Below are 15,389 nucleotides of genomic sequence, written 5' to 3' on the forward strand. Positions count from 1 at the left end.
CCTCTCAGTCCTGATCTGCTTCCCTCAGTCCATTTGCGTCTTTGAAAATCCATCCATACCTTTCACTTTCTACCTCTCTGCCTTTCTGTCTCTCTATCTTTTTGCCTTTGTCATCTTTTCTCCCACCGCTTGTTCGAATCCACCCATCTCCCTTTCCTCTCTCTGCGTTTCTGCTGCAGGAGGCAGTGAGATAAGTCCTGACAGAACCTGTGGCGCTGCTGGAGAAGCAGGGGAGAGACCGTCGTAAGCTGTTTAATATGTGATCAGATAACATGGAAGTCAGCTTGTTATCTTATCTGTGGTGTAACTGCAGACCTGCAGGCTCAGAAACGTGAGACGCAGCCTCTGGTCACAACATGCGAGTCTCCGCCTCACAGACAATGAACTTTTTGAAGCATTTTCAAGGTGTTGATCGTATTTTGCTTGCTCAGTGAAACTAGGCAGGAGTGCACGACGCAACGCTTCATTTATCGGAAGATATCGTGATTCGTTAGAGTGTCACTCTTTCAGGTTTACTGCTGCAAGCAGTGGTTTCCCATTTCAGCTGTTGGGATGACAGCTCGGGCGACGTGTAATACGAGGCGACTCAGACACAGTTCGGTGCTGATGATGATCGGTTTGGGCGAGCGGTTTGACAAGCTGCGCCAGCATTTCGTGGCCGTGGCATCTAATTGCCACTTTCTGCTGCTGTTCTGTATTTTACAATGAGAACAGTCAGTGGGACGAAGTCCGAGGAGGTTCAGACAGCTGACTGACTGCTGAAGAGGCAAGTCAGCATCTTTTTTTTTTTTTTTTCATTTAGTCAAGTTATTTTCTTTACATTTTGGTCAAATCAGCCCTGGAACTGACCAAAAAGCAGATTTTGAATGCATCACAGTGTAGCTTTTAGAAGAGCATATATGTGATGTTTATCAGTTCAGGTAACTCAATGTTGCTAACCAGAAAGAATGAGTAACATTTCTCATGTAATTCCCTTGAGCTGAACAAATAAAATGACGCACGGCTTCTTACCGAACGGGGTTATACTGTATTTTGTAACTCCGTTTCTTTCTGTCTGAAGATTTAGAAAATGGCTTGTTTGTACTTGTTTGAAATGTGGGCAGGTCATTGTCTTACAACGTAAACTCTGCTAGATTAAATTAGCTCTTAAAAGTCTGTTATTTAATGCTCATGTCAGCCAATTGTGTTGTGAAACATGGCTGTTCATCCATAAGAGCGGGTTTATGACTCAGTGGGACACCCGAAGAGAACAACACATCGAAATGTACAGTGTGTTGCTGTGTAGAAACAGACTGATGTTTATTTTAGCTGGTCTTGTTCTCCTTTGCTGCTCTGGGATTCTCGGAGTTGCTCTTCAGAGGAGAAGCCACATCACTCACCCTCCTAACGCCTATTTTCAACTCCGACAAGCGTTTGTCGGATCAGGCGCCTCATGCAGATGAAGCGATGTGTGATATTCAGAGGCATGCGCTTCCTCCCGAGAGTCAGACGTGAATCCATTTTCATCTCCCCCCCCCCCCCCCCCCCCCCCCCCCCCCACTAACATGCCCCCAAACCCCGCTCTGCAGCGGCAGCCCCGCTAAAAGCCCGATCCCCCCCCCCCCCCCGCGCCGGCGTCGGTTCATCCTGCAGCCAGAATCAATGCTTCCATTATCAGGACGTCATATTGACTTCACAGCCATTAATAGACTATCTGCACCCCGATAAACTGCTCCTACTGCGGGGTTGGGAGGCTGATGTTTGGAGCGAGGGTGGCGTTCGGGGTCAGGGGAGGACACAGGGGGGAAGAGAGATGAAATGTCCAAAAAGTGATGAAGTCGGGGGCATGAGATGAAAAGGGCGGGGGGGTTGGATGGAGGAGAGAGGATGAAGGAATGGAGAGATGTGACATGAGGGAAGAGTGACAGAGAGGGAAGGAATAATTTGACAAATAAGCAAATCCCCTCTGCGCTGAGGCTGCACTGCACAACACCTGGAGATATTTAGAGAAGCTTTTGTGTGCCTGATGGTGAAACTGCTGCTTTTTTTTTTTTATTCCATTTGATTCCAATTCATTTTGCAAATTTCCATTTTGGATTCAGGCAATATAACATTCAAATTCAAAAAACTGACCTCAGGATGACTGACTTCTTGTGTGTTGTCCTCTCTACCTTTTCCCTCCATCCGTCCCTCCAGTTCTTTCTTTTGTTGTCAGTGCCGGCAGCGGAGAGTAGCTTGTTTCCATAGAAACCGACTGAGCCAGATGAGCTTAGCGACTTGTACTGCAGCGTCTGTCCTGTGTGTGCGTGCGCGATGTACTACTGCATGGGCGTGCGTGCGCGCGCATGTGTGTCTCAATATGCCAAAGCCTGTGTGTGTACGCAAAAAAGCGAGTAGGCGCGGTGATTAATGAGAGTGTAATGCACTGGGCAGACACTCCGATGAGCAGGGGATGACGGGTCCCTCTGTTTGCTTGTCTCCATTCCTGCTCCGGAGCCTCTCAGCTGTAATGCCGCGCTCTTATCGGATGTTTCTGCGGTGATTAAAATCGCCGTGGGAATGATCAACATGGCCACAGCTCAGGAGGAGGAGGAAGTGGATCATATGAAGCACCTAGTGGGCGTGGAACTTTGTAATCTATTTTATAGCTCTGGAGCGAGCGGCACCCTGGGATGATTTAGTTACGTAATTGAAATTAAATTTAAAATTGTTACTGTAGATTTAAGATGACTCAAGTTTAAAGTCCATCACCAAATAACACCAATAAAGTCCTAACACATGTATGTTCATTAAAGTTATCCTGCGGATATTAAGATGTAGATTTTCCTCTGAATAGATTCATCTGATCAGTTACTCGCTTCAAAGACAACAGCATTAATAAGTTTACTAAACTGTCGACTATCAGCGTTTGAGGGATTAATTTTTAGACATTATTCCACCATGGACCAAATCAGATCACCAGAATATCTAAAAACAAGTAGGTTGTCCTGACAGTGCTTTTTTTCTTCTGCTTTCTGGAAGGTAGGCTCATTTGCAGGTGGAGTTTGTCCCATCTGACAGCAAAATCATTCCCAGTTCCCACAGGAAAAACACAGATAGGCCCTGATGAACGGATCAAATTGTCCAAACTTAAAATTTGAACTTGGTTTTTGTTTTATTGAATTAATTAATTATGAATGACAACAATATAATATGGAGATTAATGAGCTTGGAGCTGCTGGCAGTCACACTCGGGAAAGCTTTTCTCCTAAAAATGTACATAATCCTGTCTAAACAAACTCCCCAGTAAACTGTTTATTCTTCTGATAATGTTTGCTGAAATGGGTTTCATTGTGCATTAAAACGATCAGACGATGCTGTCAGGTTTCCAAACCAGCTGCCGGATGAAGTTATGGCTCTGACTGGGGAGTGATTCTGTCACGAGTTGAAATGGAAGTCTTGAGGTGGTGTGAGAAAAATGTGTCAAATGAGAAGTTCAACAGATGCAGTGGAGATGTGTTGCCGAACAGTTTCAAACTCGAGTCTTTTCTCACACTGCGGGTCGTCCCCTTGCCTTGTTATCTTCCTTTTCAGACTGAATTCATCCTTCATTTCATGGGAAGCGGTCTCAGTCGATGCACTGTCACGTCTCACTAATGGCACTCTGTGTGTGTTTGTGTTGCAGAACTCCCAGAAGAAAAGAGGCGCACGACCCAACAACAAACCTGACAAGAAGCTCGTTCCACAGGTAACACACACACACACACACACACACACACACTCACACGTGCCCTTCTGGTTCACCAAATCAATAAAAGAAGAAAAAAAAATGCTGCTTCAGCAACCATAGACTCCTAAACGAGGAGAGACACTGACAGGTCTGACATGCATACACTGTTCTCAGGACATGAAGAAGAAGTGGCGTTCAAAGCTGCAGTTACACATGAACGAATGAGAGAGGAAGCAGTCGACACACACCTACACATTCATAAACCGGAGACCAGTCGAAAGGCCTTTACAACCATTTCTACACTACGGAGCTGACAGTAACAGTCTGAGGGTGAAATATAGATTGAATTGTATCTTATTTGTAGCGCTTGGTGTCGGATTCGCCTCAGGCAGCTGTCGCCTCTTCAGAGAAGCTACCAGGTGTGCTGGAGGTGAACGCTGTCTGCTACTCCTCCTCAGTCCTGCAAGAGACATAAAGCAGCTCGGAGTCCGTGTTGATACATAGCTGGACACTTGGAACATCAGCATCCATCCATCCATCCATCCATCCATCCATCCATCCATCCATCCATCCATCCATCCATCCGTCCGGCACGGTATATTTTGAGTGTGAGTTGAGAGGCGTAACCACACCGCAGCCATTAATGGGCTTAATTTGATATGAGGCAGAATCAATAAGCAGAATCAGCATGAAGGACGCTGAAAGACCACAGACCTCAGCCAAGGCCAATGGGACACTTATTTATTTATTTATTTTCTTATTTATCCAAATATTAAACTCCTCTGTAAACTAGGTACATTTGTTTGAGTGATGCATTGAATTAAAAGTGGATTATGACCCAATTTCATCCAATTTCTTTGTCACTTTCAAACTTGACCTCCCTCAGCACAACATTTACTGCAGCAGTTCACAAAGTTGAATGAATTAAACAAATAATCTTAAAATTTAGCCTTCATAGATTAAAAAAAATCCCAGCTTACCAACACACAGACTGACAGGCATTTTGGAGACATGAATAAATCAAATCTTCATGTTTTTTGACTGTGGGAATCTGAAACAGTAAGACCTCAAGCCAGGAATCAGCTCCTGGGCTTTGCTCCTGTGAGGCAACAGTTCTATCCACTGCACCACTGTAATCCACTAAGGTAATGCAGACACTTTAGGCATATCAACTACCCTTCATATCAGCCGTTGTACTTAAATCTTCTGCTTGAAACAGCAGTTTCGCTGCTTCATTCGCTGCTTCAAACACAATCTGGGCTTCGAGGGGGATGCACTGCGGTTTTCTGGGTCGATCGATCACTGTCACGCTGTCACGTTCTTGTTTGATTTTCTTGTTTGAAGCTCGGTGTGTTTCTGCCTCGCAGCTCGTGATTGAGAGGTTTGTATACAGTACATCTCTGTTTTCTTTGACCTACTTCCTCCAGGGTTTACATGCTCAAGCTGGCCAAGCGTGCCGTTGGAAGCAGATCAGCACTTCCTCCGTTTTCTCTCTCTCGTCTGTATGTTTCCAGCCTGGGTTTTGTCCTGCAGGTGTTTGGATTCACCGTAGTCCTTGGATACCAAGTTATTCTGTATTCTGAGTTTAAAAAAACAATCTCCACCTTCTCCTGGTCCTCTCACGTGAACTGTTTGACATCGTCCTCGACTGTTTTGAAGTCAAACGCCCCTCATTCGTCTTCATGAAAGGCTAAATAGAGCCAGCACTGCTGCGACGACTCCTTCTCTCTCTCTGTGGGGAAAAGCACTCGCTATAGGGGTGAGGTGCGTTTTGCAGAATCGCAAATTACGCACAAATGCACTTCAGAAAACCACAAACGCGTTTGAGGCGGAGGTAATCCGCCGCTCCACCGTCTCTCTGCGGCGGCTCGCAGCAGCCCTTCCAGCCCACATACCATAAATGGCTGTAAAATTCGCCGGCTATCGCCTCATTTAATGTGGTTGGAGTCGCTCCACAGGCTGTAAAACAAACACAGCCACAGAGCTGCTGGTGAGGAATGGGCGCTCAGGGTGACCCCGGGTCAGCAAGGCCGGCTCTGGGATTAAGGAGAAAGACATATACATAAATACTGCCTCAATCAGGCTTCTTTATTCAGGAAAAATCTGATTGTGGCCGTTTTTAGGAATCTCCTCCTTCTGTATAATTACAGCTCCAAAGTGGTTCAGTAAAACATTCGTCTTCAAGGGATAGCAAATTACCCTCAAATTATAACAATTTAGGGGGGGTTTTGTCTAAATTAGGTTAGAGAACTGTTTCCTCAACGTAAATCCAGCAGACACAGCACAGTCATTGCTTTGTGCTGCATGAAATGGCTCGAACTCGAACTGAAGAATGATTATTCTGGTCTCTGGTTGATGCATGTATCCGTTATGGGCTGCTGTCAGTCGAGATTTGGTGTTCTAAAGATGGAGGTGCGATTCCTCATTTAACCGTATGTGTGGCTGAACCTGAAGGTGTGTGAACATGCGACATGACAAAACACACTCTAAAGTCCATGAAGCTACAACTGCCTTTTATTATTCTGCATCCTAATCATAGAATTTACAGAGATCTTAAGCGAGAAACAATATAAATTCTGGAGTATCATTAAGAATATGCTGAGGCAGGCGTGATGCAGTTTTATGTTCCTGATTATGTGCCGTTGTGGTTTATTGTGGTCCTTGGATACATGTTTTATAGGTTTTACTTCATTGTGTTACTCTTTTCAGATGATAGTTGGCGTCTGAGGCAAACCAATAATGAGCAAGTTGCTTTTTTTTTTTTTTTCCTTTGCTTTTTGTTTGTTGTTTGTTTTTAAGCTTAGCAAGGAGGAAACACTGCACAACTCCCACCTCACCATTTGGAAACTCAAAGCCCCAAGTAATCCAGTGGCTCTTTGTCATTATTTTTTAAGTAGAATGTAATTTAAAATAGAATGAAATGCCAGTTTATCCCCGTTGGGCTGCAGCTCTGGAGCATAATGGTCTGTGGCTTGTATCCAAATGACAGAAAGGAAACTGTTTCAGCGCTCTATAATTGGGCCAGAAATGACGTCAAAGCCACGGCTTCTTCGCTGTCCAGTTATCCGAGGAGATGGATTCAGGAGTTGCAGATGTCGACCTGAGCAGATCTGTTCATGCGGGAACTTTTCGTGCGTGTTTGAGTCCGTCTGCAGGATTCATTATCTCTGTTTGTATGTGTCTGGTTCACTGTTTATCTCTGTATACACAGACTTTTTTTTTCTCGTCTTCCTCTCATTCTCTAAACCAGTTACTGAAACACTGCAGTTAAGCAGACACCATGTTGGAAACACCCACTGTCTTCACCATAAAAAGCAGTAGGTTTTTATAAAAATGCAGCAGGTCTGCACTAGAAAGTGTCCTAATCTGGTTTTCATAACTTCAGGCTTCCTGCTGTGGTCCCTGGTGCCCCCAAACTAAGACTTTGTGTAGTTATGCTTTTTCTCATTTGTTTTCCACAACACATGCAATGCATCTTAGCTGCAGCTATTTATAACTATTATGAAATTTACATATTCAGTACGCACAGCGAAAGGCCCGAGGAGGACGGTGAATAATACGCTTGTAAGTCACGCTAAACTTAAATGATCTGTAAGTTTCACAAAACTTCAGGACATTTTTCCATATTTCCACAGAACTGAAGACATTTGTTCATTTTTGACTTGCAGATTCTTATGAAACTGAATCCGCGTGACATTCCCGACAGAGTGAGTGCAGTCACGCTCGATTTCAGTGTTTATCCACCATTTTGATGGGATTACAAGTAATATGCTATTGAAGCTACGAGCATCTGCTGCTCAGAAGCCCCCTGCAGGTTACCCGATGCCTACAGATTCCACGTTTAATCTTACACATTATTCTGTTGAGGCTCTCACACTGATAATGACAATGACATTATATGACCAGGAGTCGAAAAAGCCATTAAAGATTGAACAAATGTGTAATGGCAAGGCTCTTTGCTCTCACGTATCATTTGTCACTTCAGCGTCTCTCTCTCTCTCTCTCTCTCGCCCCGTCGCTGCAGGAGGACAGTTCAGACCTGAAGTGTCAGCTCCACTTTGCCAAAGAGGAATCGGCCCTGATGTGCAAGAAGCTGACCAAGCTGGTGAAGGACAGCGAGGCCATGAAGGAGGAGCTGGCCAAGTACAGGTCGCTGTACGGAGACGTCAACGCCTCGCTCACCGTGGAGGAGGTGAGCACGGGAAGGCTTTCCTTTAACTCCGTGAGAACGTCGAAGTCAAATACTAATTAACTTTCCGTGTAGCGGCGTGAAAAGACGGGAAAGACTGAGCTGGAGTCAGGTGGAGAGAGTGAGAGACACTCGATGGTTTCATCGTGAATTCACCCTCATCATGGAAAATCCAATCACTGGGTGGAAAAAAGAAAACTGGCTCCTGAGAATTAAATGTTTGTGGCTCCACAGTGTCATTATGGTGCTTATGGTCGGTGAAAATCTCATTTTCCCTTATAAAATCTAAATCCCTCTTTTTTTTTTTTCCGTGGTACAAACGCCTGGGAAATCTCAGTAGAAAAGTTGTGAAGAAGCCAGTGTAATGAGAGGAAAACCACACAACACTCTGTCTTATTGTTCTCTTCTGGGGCATTTCTATTCCCCCCCCCCCCCCTTTTTGTTGTTTGTCTAAATGTATGTGTAAAGTCTTTCTGCTTCACGGAATAAGTTTGCTTTTGAAGCTGTTGAAGGAACACAGTGAATCATTTTATTAAGATGTTACAACAGTGTCTTTGTTTTGCTTTTCTAAATCACAATTGATGGCCAAAGGTTTTGAGCTGTAATTTAACCTCGACTCCGCCCAGGTTGCCGACTCCCCCCACACCCGCGAGGCGGAGATCAGGGTCCACCTGAAGCTGGTGGAGGAGGAGGCCAACCTGCTGAGCCGGCGCATCGTGGAGCTGGAGGTGGAGAACCGGGGGCTCCGAGCCGAGATGGACGACATGAAGGGGCCTCAAGGTCAGGCAGGCGTGACAGGCGGGTTTTGTGTAAGTTGTTTAAATAGAAATGGTCTGAAAGATTCTCTCTCCGTTGTCTCTTGAACCTCAGATGGCTCTCAGGAGCTCTCCGGTGTTGGCGGTGGTCTGGGAACAGGACTCGGCCTCGCAGGAGGAGCCATGGTACTCGGCGGAGGAGCGTCGTCCGAAAACGTCATGGAGCTCCAGAGACACCTGCAGTTTGTGGAGGAGGAGGCGGAGCTCCTGAGGAGGTCCCTGATCGAGATGGAGGAGCAGAACAAGCTGCTGATGAACGAGATCAACCGCTACAAGTCCGAGCTGCCGCCGCCGCCGGCGTCCGCGCTGTCGTCCAACTCGCTGCTGTCGCTGAGCGACGGGCTCCTCAACGACAGCCCCGTGCACGCCATCCAGGACGGCGGCGCGGTGCTCATCAGCACGGACGCCCCGGCCCAGGAGGAGGAGCTGCGGCTGGCCAGGCTGCAGGTGGGGGAGCTGAGCGGGAAGGTGAAGAAGCTGCAGTACGAGAACCGCGTGCTCCTGTCCAACCTGCAGCGCTGCGATCTGGCCTCCTACCACGGCCCTTCCTCCTCGTCCTCCTCCTCCTCGCTGAGACTGGCGCTGGAGACGGACGCCGAGGCCGGAGACTCGGCCGAGTGCCTCCCCACCAGGTAACGCCGCGGTTTGATGGAGCTGGTATCACAAACGTCAGACCTGACGCTGAGTCAGTGACAAAATCCATTATCTGAAGGCCGGTTTCATCCAGATCTACTCAAAAGATGAGATGTTTTACTCAAAACACAAACGTGAACCTGATCTCTGAAGGAAAAACTACTCAAATCACAGTGAAAATTGAGTTGGTTAAGCTCAAACCATTTGAGGACATTTATTTGATTAAATTGAGTTGTTTTTTTTTTTTACTCAGAACAATTTAACCATCACTCATGATTTGATTTGAATAAAAGTAACTTCAGCATTTATTATTATAACAACACTAAATAACAGTCATTAATAATAATGTCATTAAAATACTTACTAATATCAAATATGTGCGATTATTAAGAAAATAAATGCCACAATAATTTAGAAACTCAATGAAATCCTAAAGTTTTTTTAGCCACATTTTGCTGAAGTTATATTATATCTGCCCCATGGGCGTTAATAAGAAAATTAGTCAAATAAACACACTGGAAATAGAGCCATAAATTTACATGTACTTACTTCTGTTGTGTTTGCAGAATATATATATATTTTTTGTTTTAATTTTTCCATGAATTCAAATTAGTTGACTGAACTCTTTTTCAAATTTCAGTTAACTTTATTATTATTAATGATTAAGATGTGCTGTTAGGTTTTACGTTGTATTTTTCTGAGCTTGGGTTTTTTCCTCCAGATAGCTCGGCGTGCATCCTGTTAACATTTCTACAGTTTTTGCCTTTGAACTAAATGAATTTCACCTGAAATGTCCTTTTTTATTTTTACACCTTCAGCAATTCCAGAGAGTCACTTTCAGTCATGCACACATTTATTAATGGATACAGGAGACATGCAAGGTTCTCAAATCCCCCTCTGGGAGCAATGTGAGGTTCAATGCCTTGCTCAAGAACACTTTGGCAATGAACAGGAACAGATGAGGGATTTAACCCACAGACCTTGTAATTTGAAGATGATGTGCTGTACCAGCTGCATGACAGGCTGCTCCTTTGTCCTAAAAGCTTCTCGACAAAAATCACATAATGTTGTAAATTTTAGATCTTCGGAGCTCTTTCAGGTCAGGATCAATGTCAGAATCTAAACCATTAAAGCTTACGCGGACAAAATGTCACAGAAAAGCTCTGCGTTTCCCCCCGTTAGCCCGCCGCAACGCAAAGAGCCCGTCGGGGGGGAGAACGACGCCCTCGAGATCAAAGAACAGAAAAAGAAGATCGAGGACAACGCTGACGCACCAGCCTGGCTCCCCGGCTGCCCGGGGCAGAAGGACCATGATGCCTTGCTGGCCATGAGGGACCAGGCTCGCTTGGTTTCCACTGCAATCCAGCTCCTGACCTCCCCCGAGTCCAACTGCCTCTCCTCCTCCCCGTCCATCTATCACAAGGTGTGCAGCAACGAGGCGGCGGAGCCGTGTGACCTGGAGAAACCTCAGCCTCACAGCCAGGTACTCGTCCTCTGCTCCGCCCGTTCGTCCTCCACCGACTCCGTCCTCTCCGGAACGTGCGGTGGGCACGAATGGGACAGATTAGTTCAGCCAAGTAATGGTAGTTGAATTTACTGTTTGTGCCAAAGCAGACGTGGACATTTCTCTGATAGTAGATATGAGTGGAGTCATATTGAACCGTGGGTTTTGCTGATCTCAGACGGCACACTCAGGTCTTAAATTATACATTTGTTGTCACCATATGTCCAAAAACTGTGTTTAAAAGTAGCACCAGATGATCTCAGCTCGATCATCCTTCATGTGGAGGAGAATCTGTAAGAGTGTTGAGGGTGAGGGATGTTTCGTCCGGCCACCGGTGACCGACCGCGGGGATCAATCCTCCGTCCTCCACAGATCTCGGAGCTGTCCGACCTGGCCGACCGTCCCCTGGTGGGCGCCCTGACCAGCCGGCTCCAGGCCCTGCACAGCCAGCTGCAGGCCTTCGTGGAGCGGGTGGACCGGCTGGGGAGACTCCCGCCGGGCGGGAGGGACGCTCAGGTGGAGGGAGCGCCCGCCCCAGCCTCACCCTGCACCCCCGTCCCCGTCTCCGAGGACGGCCACGACGGACAGAGCCGAGCGCAGAAGGTATAAGACCAGCAGAACACACTCCTCCTCTTCACTCCTCCTCACCGTTTCTTTGATTTATTATCAGTCTTTTTTTTTTTCAAGGCTTTTATGTTTGTTTTGTAGTTTCTTTCTCTGCTGTTTTCAGTTTTTCTTTCAGCGGCTAACCATGAGTTTGGCTGACCAACACTCCCGATTCCCTTTCAAACATGCTGCTTTAGTTTCTCCTCAGAGTGAAGAGTGAATTTACCCAGCTCGCTCAATCTGACGCAGCACTGCCTTGTTCTCATCCCGATTCAACCTGTAAAAAAAAAAGGAAGATGGATCACAATGAGGGGAAAAAAAAAAAACTTGTGTGGAGCAGTCAGTGTTTTCAGATTGGAGCTGCTGGTGTAAATGCCTCCACACAATGCCACTCATGTCCTCTGCATGCTGCTAAATTGCCTCCTAGCCTGGATTTAGCCGCTGCTTTGGGCCTCAAATGGAGCATATTTATTGCATCGATATTGAGCATTTATCTATTTGTGTCAATTCCACACATCTACTCAGACGTACAACTATTTATTGAACTGAGTTTATCATTTTTGAATCTCACATTTGCGTTTCTGAGATTATCAGGGGTCATTTTTATGGTTAGAAGAACGTATTCAGCTCTGAGTGGAGCAAAACTTCAGTATTTTAGCTGCACAGGTAATAAAAACTGGCTACTTCAAAGTGTCTAAATAGGATCTAAGTTTCTCGGAACTTGAGATTTTTCGTGATTTGCACAGGCTGGGAAACTGGTGACATAACTATGATCAGAGTTGTGATTGTGAGAGTTTATATCTGGAAACAGCAGATGAGACTATAGACAGAAATTCCAATCATGCTTCATAAATCACATGTTCCTTTTGAAATGCTCCGCTGGGATATCCTCGGTTGCTCTCCGAGAATCTTCTGTTTCGACTCTATGACGGTTCAAAAGAAGATAATCGTCCAGGCTCTATATTTTTGGGTTTGACAAATCTGTGTTTCTATTCTGATCTGATCTGATTTGCCTGTTTGAGACAATCTGTCAAGAAATTTTTCAATTTGAAAGTTGTAAAACTATATTGTTAAGTCTCCATTAGAGGCCGATTCTGAGTCCCAACCCCCCTCCGCTCTCTCCCTCCCTCTCTCCCCTCCCCTCTTTCTCTTTGCACGGGCACCATAACCGATCGCTTTCTGCACCCGACTCCCTTCACTTCCTCCTCTCGCACCCCCAACGCCATCTCCCGACCCTCCTCTTCCTCTGATTTCCTTTAACTTGCACACCTCACGCCGCCTTCTCTTCCCTTCTTCCAACCGTTCCTCCTCTCCTCTCCGCTTCACATTGCTTTCTGCTGCTGTTTCCTCCTCTTCTTCCTCCTCCTCCTCTTCCTCACCCCGTTGCTCCATTCGCTGTGACCTTTCATCCTAACTTCCTCCTTCTCTTCCACCCCTCTCGTCTGTTTTCTCCTTCTCCGCCCCCCCATGCCGCCTCTCTCCTGTCTTCTTCCTCGTCTTCCTCTCCTCCGCCCCTCAGCCGTTCATTCTCCCCTCCATCCTCCTTTTCTTTCTTTTCTCCACTCTCTCATTCTCGTCTCTGACCAAGCTCTTCTTCCTCTACATCCTTTTCTTTGTCTTGTGAGGCTCATCAATCCTTATTTTTTTCTTTCGTTGACCATATTTTCTTGATGTTGTCACATGGATGAACGCCATTTTGGTTGTTTTTCTTATTGTTGTGTTTGTTTGTCCTGTTTTCTGTCATTTCCTCTCTTTTGGTTTTGTCCCACGACTTCTCCCTCATCTCTCCCTCTTTCCTCTATGATTCTTTTCTTTTTTTTTTGGTGTTGTTGTTTGTTTTATTTTGGGTTTTTTTTTTTCCTCATTAACTTGCCCATGCATGCATGCAGCAGCCTGATTTTAGGGACCAATCAGAGGTGAAAGATGAAATTCAGGAGAACAGCCAGTCAGATGAGGTGCAAAAGCAGGAAAACGGCCAGCTGGAGCAAGAGGAGGAGGAGGAGGAGGATGAAGAGGGGAGAGACGATGCAGTGGTGAGTCTCTGACATTAACGTTGTTTCCACCTGGTTGAACCAAACACACACACACACGCTAACACACACACATTAGACATTTGGTGCCAGAACAGTTTGTCCTCCTAAAGGCAAGTAGAGCCTAAAAATATGTTTTCAGATCTCCTTTTTTAACGCAGTCTTGATCAAATAAACATCCAATCTGCTCCTTTTTACAACTTGTCAAAGGCACATGAAAGACAAACTGTTTGTCACTGATCATTTTACTAAACAGTCGGTTCGGTCTGTCGCTCGGTGTGCCAGCGACAAAGTGCCAACCTGACTGTCAGAAAACTTCCCGGAAGGGTGAAGCGTGAGCCAAGGTGACTGATATCCAATCCTGTTCCCGGGCTCCACTCAGGAACAGAGCCACAAATTATATGTCCCTTTCAGTAAAATCTGCAGATAAGGCGTTTGTTCGAGTGCATGTCGTAAACCTTCCAGTCCAGAATGCGGCACTGGATTTCACAAGTGATAAAACACCAGCTTGTGACCCCTGATTATGATCTGCAGAAGACACCACGCTTTCCTCAGAAGCATTGATATTTTCCCCCATCTGTATTTCATTCACACAATTTATCTAAATTTTAAAAAGTAACATACAGAGTCGTAGTGGCCCTGTAGTTGTTTCCTAACAATCCACAGTCCACTTCGTTTTTCCACAAGCTCTGCGAATGCTACCAGCTTTGTTCAGTGAAGACATATAACATCCAAATTGTTTGTGTGGTTAGTTAAGAGTTTCTGTTTGGCTGCACTCGTGGCCTGGGAGCAGATCAGACAGCCTTTTATTAACAATCTGGGAGGCGAGCTTCTGAGAGACCAACAAGTTCAGATTTTCCATGGCTGTGTGTGCTGTTGCAGCGGTTCTATTTGCAAACTTAATAGTCTGTTGTCTTGTGGCTTTTGTTGGGACAAGGACTCCTGGCTGTGTGATTAATGACTTGTGGCTGGATTCAGCTTCAGCTGAAGGACCTGACATGCAGCGGAATCCTGCGATGGTTCAGAGGACATGACGGCATTGAGCTGCTGTTCTGTGGCTTTTATGAGATGTTCGCTGAATCATGTCTCTGTGGAGATTTGCCTGTAACACACCGACGTTCTGTGGATCCTCAAATGAATCCCGTCTGACGGAACAGACCTGCAGACGATCCTCGGAGTTGTTGAAACTTTAGCGGGTGTTTGAAGCTGCGTGGCGTCCTGTTTCCTGAAATAGCCTCTGCGGCGCGGTGATGTCAGACTCGTGCTAGCAACGCGGCCTTGTAAACAAACACAAACAAATGGTGACTTCACCGCCCGACACACACACACACACACACACACACACACACACACACACAGACAGAGGATCTTTGTTTGGTTAGCCTTCAGCTCACGTGTCTTCATGGGAGCTCAGCCTGTGTGTTTCTCCGTAGGCTGAATAGGGAAGAGGCTGAAACGGAATGTAATAAAAATGTAATGGAAAACAAACAAACACACAGCCAGTGTCATATATTCAGAATTCCGATTATAAGCTTTATAAACTGTGGACAGTGTTGCAGCCGCAGCTTTTTCTGAACAAATAACAGTAGTTTGATCAAACACGGACTGTGGTTTCTGAGATTTGTTCAGTGTGGTGAATACACCCCCCAGTTCAGATCTTCATCATACAAACTTCAATTAGAATTTATCCAGAGGATTTTCAAAATCCTGCTGCTCAGCTCACTACGTCCTGACTCCATCACCAAGAGTGCAGCGTAAAGGCTGAAACAGGGCTGAAATGATACATCTTGCTAAAGATTTTAAGGTCTACCCAGCACCCCTTGTAGATATTCAGAAGAGTATATCGGAGGTCAGACCTGGGTAACGTAAGAGTTTTTGGATGTGCTGGACCGGCCTTTTAGAGAGACACTGGGAAGCTGTAAAA

General features: G+C 45.8%; 1 protein-coding gene across 1 annotated transcript in view; it reads left to right on the top strand.

Moving 5' to 3' along the window:
* Positions 1-15,389, top strand: part of mtcl2 (microtubule crosslinking factor 2) — an 84,200-nt gene that overhangs the window by 51,997 nt on the left and 16,814 nt on the right. Inside the window, exons 5-11 of the mRNA XM_030118451.1 lie at positions 3,644-3,706; positions 7,713-7,880; positions 8,504-8,657; positions 8,748-9,324; positions 10,508-10,808; positions 11,202-11,432; positions 13,325-13,468. Of these exons, the coding sequence (XP_029974311.1) occupies positions 3,644-3,706; positions 7,713-7,880; positions 8,504-8,657; positions 8,748-9,324; positions 10,508-10,808; positions 11,202-11,432; positions 13,325-13,468 (1,638 nt within the window). The remainder of the gene's footprint in view (positions 1-3,643; positions 3,707-7,712; positions 7,881-8,503; positions 8,658-8,747; positions 9,325-10,507; positions 10,809-11,201; positions 11,433-13,324; positions 13,469-15,389) is intronic.

The sequence above is a fragment of the Salarias fasciatus genome, chromosome 20 (genome assembly GCF_902148845.1).
Source record: "Salarias fasciatus chromosome 20, fSalaFa1.1, whole genome shotgun sequence".
NCBI lineage: Eukaryota > Metazoa > Chordata > Actinopteri > Blenniiformes > Blenniidae > Salarias > Salarias fasciatus.